General features: G+C 36.5%; 1 protein-coding gene across 1 annotated transcript in view; it reads right to left on the bottom strand.

Moving 5' to 3' along the window:
• The window catches only part of LOC101569889 (zinc finger protein 420), an 84303-nt gene that overhangs the window by 41215 nt on the left and 31401 nt on the right, over positions 1-11687 (bottom strand). The window contains exon 6 of the mRNA XM_023721572.1: positions 4292-4294. Coding sequence (XP_023577340.1) covers positions 4292-4294 — 3 coding nt within the window. The remainder of the gene's footprint in view (positions 1-4291; positions 4295-11687) is intronic.

The raw sequence follows: 11687 nt of genomic DNA, 5'->3' as shown, positions 1-11687 counted from the left end.
AAAAAAAAAAAAAAGAAAGATAAGAAAAAATGATAAATTATACTCATTAAAATGAAGAACTTTTGTTCATCAAAGACACAATCCAGAAAAGGAAAAGACAAGACAAATAACAAAGAGAAGGTAATCATAATATACAAACCGGATAAAGGTCTCATACACAAAATATACCAACAATTCTTACCATATGCACTCTATACATCTTACAAGCAACTAGATGGAATATTAAAATAATGTTTAATTCAATAAGTTAAAAAATAAGAGAAAAAATGAATTAAAGATCTACATAATAGCAAGCATTATGGTAGGATTGAAATTAAAGCATTCTATAAACCTCAGTTATATGGAAAATAGTACTATGTTAATTAAATTTGGACTTTCTTCTTCTTCTTCTTCTTTTTTTTTTTTTGTGGAACCAGGGATTGAACTCAGGCTCTTGTGCTTGCCAGGCAAGCACTTATTCTACTGAGCTATCTCCCCAGCCCAAATTTGGACTTTCTTTACTCAAATTCTGGTTATATTTCTATAGCACGCTAAGAATCAAGCAAGAATGAATATTTTTCAAAGGAATAATGACAAAAAATAATCTCAAAATAAGTAAATGTGAAGCAAAAGAAAAGCAAAAAAAAGGTGGGAAAAACACATTTGGGCTGCACACAGTAGTGCATAACTATAGTCTCAATGACTTAGGATATGAAACCAGGATTGCCAACTTTTAAGCCAGCCCGGGCAATTTTATGAGACTGTCTCAAAATTTAAAAATAAATAAAGAATTCAGGATGTTGGTTAGTGGTAGAGTACTTACCTACTATGCATAAGCCTCTTGTTAAACCCCTGGTACCCACCTGAAAAAAACTGCAGGAGGTAAAAATGGTTCATATAAATCAGTAATTACTGTTTATTTAAATGATTATTTCTAGATGCAAAAAGAGGTTAAATGTGAACTTGAAAGCCAGGCTTGGTTGTGCAAGCATGTAACGCCAGCACTCAAGAGGCTCACACACGAGGAAGACAGTGAGTGTGAGGCCTGCCTGGGATGCATAGGGAGCTTTTTCCTTTTCTTTCTTTCTTTCTTTCTTTCTTTCTTTCTTTCTTTCTTTCTTTCTTTCTTTTTTTTTTTTTTCATAGTGAGTTAAAGGTCAGCTCAAATCAAATGGGGAGAACTTCTCTTAAAACAAAAAACGGGATGGCAAGACAGTTCAGCAAGTGAAAGTACCTGCTTAGGCAAGCTTAGGCAAGTGCAGGGACAGTGGTTCCATCCCAAGCACCACATGCCTTGCCAGCCCTGCCCTCAGGGTGGGCTGAGCTGACCAGAGTCCAGGTATAGTGGCACACAACTGTAATCCCAGTGCTGGGGAGGCTGAAAGCACGAGGATCGCCACAAGTCCCAGCTGCATAATGAGACCTGGTAACAACCAAATACATTAAAATCAAACAAAAACGTTAATTTTAAAATGCACAGAAAGGCTGCAACTTACAACATATTAAAACTCCTACCTACAGGGCCAGTGAGATAACTCAGCAGACTAAGTGCCTGCTTAGGCAAGCACAGGAACGAGGGGTTTGGGCCCCAGCACTACATGCCATGCTGGCCCTGGCCCCACTCCTGGGTGCACTGAGCCGACCACCCAGACTAGGCTTGGTGGCACATGCCTGTAATCCCAGCATTGGGAAGGCTAAAAACAGGAGGATCACTATGAGTCTGAGCTGTGTAGTGAAACCCTGTATCAAATACATTAAACACACACACACACACACACACACACACACACAAAACCCTCCTACCTGCGAAACACTTAACAAAACACAAATCAGAGAATGGTGGCAATTGATCAGACAATTTTTTAATTAAAAAACTTGCTAAAGAGAAAAATAACTATTGCTCACTGAAAAAAATTCACTCAAAAATATAATAGTTCTAAAATTCTATGTGCTGCATTTTATTTCCCAATGACATTTAATAAATGAGCAAATATATGGGGCAAATTAATGATTTTGAAAAATCATTACCTTTAAGGTTTAGCTCTCTGCCACTCATTGAGAACTTTTTTTTTTCTTTTGTGGAACCAGGGATTGAACTCAGGCCCTTGTGCTTGCCAGGGAAGCACTTATTCCACTGAGCCATCTCCCCGGCCCTCACTGAGAACTTAAAACTAAAAACAAATATATTTAAAATACAGAACATGCAATGAAACAGTTATAAGCTACATGCCAGAGCTGCACCTCATTATTTTATCATTTTAAAGTAATTTTAGCCTTTGTAATAGCAGAATGTCATGAACAGTGATGACAGACCAATAACATAGAATTGACTGTCTAAAAGGAAGCCTTAAATTTGAGTGATTTTCATCAAGGGGGTCTGAACAGTGCAATGGGAGAAAGAATAGTCTTTTCAATAAACAGTGCTGGATCACCAGGATATGCTGTGCTCAACCAAAAAACTTTTTAATCTTTATCTTGCATTGCACATAGAAACAAACAAAATGGATTAAAGATCAATGTACAAAAGCTAAAACTATAATATCTTAGAAGAAAATATAGGAGTAAAACATAATAATCTTAGGTTAAGCAAAATTTTCTTAGGTATTACACCAAAGGACAAAGACCAGAATTTAAAAAAATGGATAGCATCAAAACTTATTTATTCAAAGGTCACCAATAGCAAAGTGAAAAGACAGAACTGAATTAAGAAATGCTGGGCAATTGTGCATTTGATATGGTACTTATATCTGGGATATACAAAAGAGGTTTGCATTAGATAAATGCAATAATTAACAGTAGCCTAATTAAAACATGGTCAATAAAATATCTGAATAGATAGTTCTGCATAGGCAACACTAAGTGGCCAATAAACACATGAAAAGATGCTCAGCATTGCTAGTCATCAGAAAAAAGGAAAAACCACAATGAAAAACTCTACTGCTTCTAAACTCTACTTTGACTACAATTTATTAAGACAATAGAAAGTCAAACTCATGGAGTTTGAAGCCTCTTACACTCTTTATAGCAACATTTGTGGACACTGTCAAACAAACAAGCAAAAAAACCCATAGACATTTGGCAAACAGCCTATAAGTGCCGCAAATTAAAAGGGCCGGGAATGTAGCTCAATGGTGCAGCACCCGCCTAACAAGCGTGAGACCCAGAGTTTGATTCCCAGTACCAAAAAAGAAAATAGTAAAAATAAGACCAAAAAAAGTCCCTTTGGAATAAAATGTGCTACCATGTGGCCCAGCAATATATTCTTAGGCGTACACCCAAGAGAAGAAAGAAAATGTGTGCACACAAGCCTTGTACACAAATGTTTTTAGCAGGGGCCAGGGAGATGGCTCAGTAGAATAAGCACTTCCTTGGCAAGCACAAGAGCCTGAGTTCAATCCCCGATTCCGCAAAAAAAATCTTATGAGTGGCTTTAAGAATCTGTCCCCTTTGGTCAGTCACTCCCCTTGCATGACCGCAAGGCCCAACATGGCCCTCAGCAAGGCAGCAGCAGACACTCTGCAGCAGAAGTTGCAACAGGCCTGTGACTGGGCCATGAGCTAGAAGTACAACCGGGGTGCCAGACTTGGCTTGTCTGCCACCCCCAACAGTCTTCTACATTGACAAGAATGTATCTAGGTCTGTCAGGTTGGAAGATTAAATGCTAATGTCTTTTACCCAAACAGCTCAGATGGCTTTTCTCAGTTTTGCAGATGAAAGCCACCTAGCAGCTGTACAGGATGGAACACCTGTGGATACCTGTGGACAAGCTGGGCTCTCACGTCCTGGAGGCTAATACACATTTCTTCCATTAAACCTTCCATCCCTGTGGTGACATGGGTGTGTGAATAATGACAGCTGACAACTAGCATTCGTTGGGGGTATAGCATGGCCCAGGTACACATTGCTTTTTATTAATGTATTTAATCATCATTATGAAGTAGGTGCTATTTATGAGGCAGCTGAGGTTTAGGGAATGAGTAATAAAAAATCGCCCAGGGCCACCCACTGTTGACTGCCATGTGTTACAGGGTTGTACCCTAAGTCACTAATCATTGTGAAAGTTTCTTCTAGAGACTTTCATCCAGAGTACTAGTTGGAGATTAAATGAAAGAAACAAAATATAAATAAATAAATAAATAAAATAATTTTTTGCCCAATAATTTTAGCATCTGTCCAGTGCCTGAACTAATTACTTCTATGTGTTTGGTGATATTTTTAAAGCTTCCCTCTTACCTTTCATACTTTTATGTACTACACTTGAATTTTCTTTGGATTGGTAAAATTAAAGGGGAAAACAACTTATGTAGAGGACCACCTGAGCGACTCTCCTTGAAAGAAGAGCAATTGTTTCTATTTTGGCTGTCTGACTGTATTTCCATGTATTGATATGAACAGAGCTGGCTAGGACTTTGCCTTACCCCTTCAACTAGCTTTAAGCAATGCATATTGGCTTAGCCAAGGTGCTGGTGGTAGTCAATGAGACGGCATGCGTGTTTCTCTAATAACCCCCACCTGCTGCTCTTTAATATGAGCCAGGTTGACACAGGACGAAAAGCCAATGCTCCATGCTGTCAGCTGGGATCAAGCCTTGAGGTAGAGGTTATGACTTCCTGGGGTTTGAAAGATTACACATCAGAACTGAAGCATGGACCCCAAAACTTTAGATACTATCTCAATTGTGTAATGCAAATTACTCTCTTCATATCCTTCTCTCTGGTAAATACAGGCCTCATATGTAGCCCAGCTCACAGTGCTCACTAACTTCCTGCTATTCTCTCTCTCTCTTTTTTTTTTTTTTTTTGCTTTAAACAATTTATTTAACTGAAATGGACTTAAGTTTGTTTCTGAAGTGACTTCCATTTACTTTGATACATCTTTTCCCCATGATGATTTACAGGATCTTCAAGCCAATATAAATACTTTATAAATATTTGAATTTTTGGGTATACACCTGCACAATACCTCAGCAGTATCTTTCAGCAAGAAAACACTGAAGAGTAAAGGCTAGACACAATTACTGGGTACAGTGAAAATCTGTTGCAAATATTTCTGAGGTAAGAAGGCACCACATACCTGTTCAACTAAGAAAACCACCCTTACAACACAGGATGATTTTATTTTTACATAGGACCTAGAACACTTAAGCTGCCAATTAGGTTCTGAATGGCAGAGCAACGTCCCCAGTTTATGCCATGAATTCATAGGGAATGGGTTCCAACAACTCGGGTTCCTTTCCATTGGTCCTCATAAAGTGTGCTTCTCTGAGAGGGGCAGGCTGGTGCTTCAGTTGAACCCAGGTACCTTTCTTTTTCTCTTTGGCTTCCTTCGTTTTCTGATCATTTTCCTTGACACGTTTCAGGAAGCTATCATGACTTTTTGAGTGTTTAATATGCTTGATATGCAAATTAATCCTCTTGGCAAGTATCTTGCCTTAACTTGTTTGTTTACAACAATGCCAACAGCATGCTGGGTAACATTGTAGACTCTTCCCGTTTTGCCATGGTAACATTTGTGAGGCATTCTTTTTTGCACAGTACCCATTCCCTTGATGTCTACAATATCACCCTTTTTGTAGATTCGCATGTATGTAGCCAAAGGAACAACCCAATGTTTTCTAAGAGGCCTGGAAAACATATACCGGGTTCCCCTCCTCTTGCCCTTTGTGTTAGTCATTTTGGCAAATTACTGGAAGATGGCGGTTCCGGCCGAAAGGCAACTTCCTGCTATTCTCACTCATCCTCAAGCACTCCTCCTTCATGACTGAATAAAACCTGGGTTTGGCCCTGGTTCAAGGCCTCTGTTCTGGATAGCCATCACCATGGCTGGACTTAGGACCCCTTGGCTCCCCATAACTATAACTATGCTTTAGTATCTTCATTCTCACCATGGGTTGCCCTAGAAGTAGTAGGTTAGAATTAACTTGATGGGATTCCAATAACTTATCAATAGGATTACAAATACAAGCTTCCTGGACTGAGACCAGAAAGGGCTCCCTAAGTATAAATTAGTAATTAAGAATATTTGGGATTTATTAATCAATATCATTATTCAGTCTTCAAATAATTCACTCTTCTAGGATTTTCTAAATTAATTAGTTTCGGATTTGCTGAAAACTTTAAGAGCATGTCAGTTTTCAATATCTCCCTCACACACTGCTACACACACACACACACACACACACACGTGCGCACACACACACCTTTTTGTATGATAAGCAATGCCCCAATGACTATTTCTGCATAATCTTCAGGTTGCAACTATGTTGGCATACATATGTTATATTTTTAAAAGTTTATTGGTTATGTGTATCTTAACTCATGATATTGACAGATTTTCTTTATTGGGAATGCACCATTTTATATTTTCAAATCAATGTGTGACTGGTTTCCTCAACCAACAGTTTCCATTTTAACTGTCAGTTCTTATTCTACTTTTCCACTTTCTCTCAATCTGAAGAGAAATCATCTCAAAGAATCCATTTCCCTTTAAAGTCAAGGTTAATAAAGATCTTCATCTTTATTAACAATAGGACAACAGAGCAGTACTACTCCTTTTGGAAGTTCTTTAACATGAAATTTTTTCATAGATACATTTTAAGACTATAGTACCTCACCTCTGATAATGCAAGCACTAGGCTGAGAAAATATTCTAGCACCTCTTGTTTGAAGTTAGGTTCTATATTATGTAAGGCTTAGGAATGGTGCTCAGTGGTAAAAAGGTTGCCTACCATGAGCAAGGTCCAGGGGTCAACCCCCATAGTACATACATAATAAAACAGGAACATCAAAATAGCATGGAATGACAGGAAAAATAAGATCAAAGGTATATGAAGCAGTTATGTTCTAATAATTTCATAAAAAATACTTATTCAAGAATATTGGAGGTGGGGAGATAGCTCAGTAGAATAAGCACTTGCCTGGCAAGCACAAGGACCTGAGTTCAATCCCCAGTTCCACAAAGAAAAAAAAAAAAGAATATTGGAGGCTGGCGAGACAGCTCAGCACACTAAGTGCCTGCCTATGCAAGCACGGGGACAGGGGTTCAATCCTCAGCACCACGGGCCACAATGGCCCCACCCCCAGGCATACTTAGTTGGCCAGAGTCAGGGTGTGGTGGTGCATACCTGTAATCCCAGCCCTGGGGAGGATGAAAACATGAGAATTAGTATGAGTCTGAACTGTATAGTGAGACCCTGTACCAAATACATTAAAAAATACATATATTTATTGGAAATCATAAAAAAGAGGGGCAAATCATCATGAGATGCTTGAATAATAAAAACCCACATGAAATATGTTTTAGGAAAAGTTTTTCTATGTTCATTATAAAGTATTATAATGTGATATATAGTTATGTCCTTATTTTGTCACTTTTATTGGATTTTCAAAATATATTTTTAATTCATTTTTCTGTATTATTTTTCTATTTATGTTCTACTCTTGGTCATTTCCTTCTTTATTCTTACTTTTGATTTAGTTTGGTGTTTTGTACTTTAAGGCAAGAGTCACTGATTTAAAAGTTTTTTTCTGGGCTGTGGAGATAGCTCAGTGGTCTAAGCACCTGCCTAGATTAGCACAAGGACCCAGGTTCAATCCCTGGTACTGTATGCTACTGGAACTGGGTGTAGTGGCACATGCCTATAGTACCAGTACTTGAGCAGCCGAAACAAGAGGATCCCTATGAGTCTGAGATGCTTAGTATGACCCTGTACCAAATACATAAAATTTAAAAAAAAGTTTTTTCTAATATGGATGTTAAAGCTATAAATTTCCTGCTACATGCTGATTTATTTGTATTTTATCAGTTTGATGTTCTTGTTGCATTCAAGTTATTTTTATATTTTCCATCATAATTTCTTCCTTGACACAATGATTTAGAAGCATGTAGTTTAATTTCCAAAATTTGATTATTTCCCAAATTTCATAAATATAAATCTCAATTTGTGGTGCATTAGGAAAACATTGTGTTCTATTCCCTTTTCCTTTTTTTTTTTTTTTTTTTTCATTACTGGGTGTACCAGTCAATGCTTACTAGAAAAACAGGTTTAAAGGAAGATTCACAAATATATAAGTATTTACAAGGTTGGCTTACAATGGCCGCCCATACAGTTAGATGTAAAAGAATGCAAAAGGTCTGTTTGCATGCTGGAGATTAGAAGGATTTGCCTTGACAAAGTACAAAACACCTGGAGTCCACTGTAGTGCCTGTCTGAATCTGTATCAGGAGGTCAAAGGGTCTGTGATGGAAGACTGAAGGCTGTGTGTTGGAGGCTGAAGAGTCCACACTGGAAGCCAGAAGATGACATCCAAGGTGAAGGTAAAAACTGGAGCTCGTCCAAAGAAATCCTTCTTTCTTCATTTCCCTTTTATACCCTGGGAACAATCTTCCCTAGGGTGGGTCCTCCACACCCACAACTATGCTGATCCAATTTAGCTGGCTTTTTCTTAAACTGACACAGTTAACTATCACACTGGCAATTAGCTGCTGGTAAGTATCTAAACATGTCTAAGCATTTTATATTCTTATCAAAGAGGCCTGGGTTCCCTGTATATAGTAATGCCAAGAACACATACAGTACTTGATTTTTTCAGGGGGGCTCATTTAGGAATGTTCTTTGTATGTGGAACCCAGTGGTACTACCAAGATATGTAATGCTCAGAGGAACTGTGTTAGGATAGCTACTCAATTCAGTTAAGCTGTTCAGCATAAAGAGAGTAGAAATTAAAATATCTGAGTATCAGATAGATTTAAAAAGTGATTAATGGTGTAATATTATTGTTTTGCATCAGTCTTGCTATGTACTTTAGGTTAGTTTTGAACCCATAGCCCAGACGGGTCTCAAAATTGCAGTGATCCTCCTTTCTCAACCTCATGAGTGCCAGGATTATAGATGAGCACTACCATATCTGACAGTCTAGTAAAATTTTAAGAAAGGACTTGGAGGAGTAGTTCAGTAATAGCGAACTTTCCTAGCATGTGCAAAGCCCTGGGTTTGATCTCCAGCTCCACAAAAAACAAGCAAACAAAAACCAAACAGCAACAACAAACTTTAAGAAAATCAAATGAATAAAAAACAGGGGCATAGGATTTAAATCCAAGTTTTATCTAACTTTTAATGAATACTGACAATAACAAAGTTAATATTATATTTTCAACTTTGAGTATTAAAGTGGATGCCTATATTATATCAATCTTAACACATACTTGTTAAAAATTCTGAACAGATATTCCCAACAAAAGTGAGCAGCTTATCAAAAAAAAAAAAAAAAACCCAAAACTTATCATGGCAAGGCATACTATATTCCAAAGATGGTTTAAAATGAGAAATCAATGTAAGTGATGACACTCCTATATCAAAGGAAAATTATATGAGAACAAAGCAAAAGATGTAATGGCTTTAAAAAAAGACTAAGTCACAGAATATATTTGGATACAAAAAACACAATAGTAGTTTAATGGGAATATATTGATTTTCATTAAATTAATAAAAGACAAATATTGACTATATTTCTCATACCTGGCATACCACATTTAAATAAAATTTAAAAAGAAAATTTCATCTCTAAGCATAGACAACATGCATACTTAGGAATTCCACATTCTATAAAAATATTAGTTCTTTTTAAGACTGAAAATAGTAATATACAAATATAATATGATGGTATGAAAGGAGAACACTATTAGCACAATAAAAGCCATGGATGTACTTTAAAGAGTCACTATCCAAGAAAAGAGCATTAAATTAATAAGAAAAGAATCAAGGCCCTGGGAATATAGGTGTACTCTACAAATCAAGAAAATGAACAAAACAGATAGATAGGGAATGCCAATAATATAAATAATGTGATTGGCCAATAAATACACATAAAAGATATTTAATGGTTTAAAATATATTTTAAGTGAAAAACTGAGTTAAAGGATACTTTTATTTTTAGTTTACATGACTATAAATTGTACACAGTAGTAATATCTAGGTATAAGCTATGAGAGATTCTTATGTACAAATTCCATTAGAAACTCACAATATTCAAGGTACAGTATAAAAAATTCTCAATAACCTAAATGCTGATCCTTATGGAGAATTTAGAAACATTCAGGAATGTTCACACAGCTTTAGTTGTGAGGCTTTTCACTTTGTAGAAAAGTAACAGTACTATAGTACAGAAAAAGGCAGCTAATTGTTAGGGTGTGAACTGACAGCTATCTCCTCACACAACCTAGTGTTGAAGCTCAACTTTAACGGTCATTCTATTAGGATTTAGCAGCACTTCAGCATATGATTTCAAACCCCAAATGTTAGTAGCAATAGGAATGGAAAATCCAAACCAATATTTAGATATACTGAGTGGTGGAGAGGCAAAGAAATTTTATACACTGTAACATACTACAGTCTTGATTTTATTGATTGATAGAAACAGGGTCTTGTGTGTAGTTCAGATTGGCCTCAAACTCATGGCAACCCCCCTGCTTGGAAGACAGGTGGGATTCACTAGTTGGGCTCTCACCAATCTTTCTGAGAGATTGATCATGTGCTAGTTGTTCCAAGAATGGGATAGTGTTTCACTGGCTTTCCTAACAGCAATCATTTTTCAAGCATCAAGAACCATTGGTTTGCTGACTTCTAGCAAAGTTGTTCTACACTGTGATACACTTAATTTTCAAAATTTATACAACTGCATAGAAGAAAATATTAATATTTAATAGTGAATTATTTATTCTTTTTGTCGGTAGAAGGGATATAGATGAGCAGATCATAATGTAAGATAACAGTCATTACAGATTTTTGACTGGCAATGCATAATATATGATGTTCCTTAATTTGAAAACCTAATAATTTTATATAGACTTGTAGTGATTTTAGGTAGCTATCAATTCTAATTCTGATTTTACTTATTTACTTATTTATTTAACTGGGGACTAAACCCATGGCCTTTTTACTTATTTATTTGACTTTTGATTTTTAATTTTTTTTAGATAAGGTCTTGCTGTGTAGTCCAGGCTGGGCTCGAACTTGTGGTGATCCTCCTTCCTCAGGTTCCCCAGCAGAGATTACAGTCATAGGACAGACACCATGCCTGACTGCTTGCTTACTTACTCGCTTACTTGTTTATTTGTGGTATTGGGAATCAAACCCAGGAGTTTTGCACTGAGATGCATCTACAACCTTTTTGTTCTTGGATAGGCTTGAATTTGCAATTGAACCTCAGCTTCCCAAGGTACTGGGATTTCAAGTATGCACGGCCATGTCTAGTTATTATTTTTTCTTAACATTAACTTAGAGGTTTATATTAGCTTTATAAACTAACTACTGCCTCTAGCCACACCTTTATTAACTCTGTAGTATTTAATAGGGGAATAAAATAACAAAATGTGACTTAACCCTGGTTTCCTACATATGTTCGTGGGATTATATTTTCAAATGACTATATTAATATAATGGATCTTTGCAATGGATAACTGACAATTGATACAGGTTTTACAATACAGCATTAATAATCATGTAAAAATCTAACATATGCAGCATCTTCCATGGACTATTCTGGATAAAAACCTAATATCAAACTAATAAATTTTCTAAATATTAAGTCCCATTTATAGGAAAACTAAGGGACAGAGCAACAAATTAAATCATATCAAGAGGCATACATCAAGAATGGGGAACACTTTGACAACTAAATAAAACTCCAAAGCATGAAAAAGGCAATATA

This window comes from Octodon degus, unplaced genomic scaffold, assembly GCF_000260255.1.
Source record: "Octodon degus isolate 3935 unplaced genomic scaffold, OctDeg1.0 scaffold00083, whole genome shotgun sequence".
NCBI lineage: Eukaryota > Metazoa > Chordata > Mammalia > Rodentia > Octodontidae > Octodon > Octodon degus.
The sequence above is the reverse complement of the archived record's forward strand: the minus strand, read 5'-3'. Positions and strand labels throughout refer to the sequence as shown.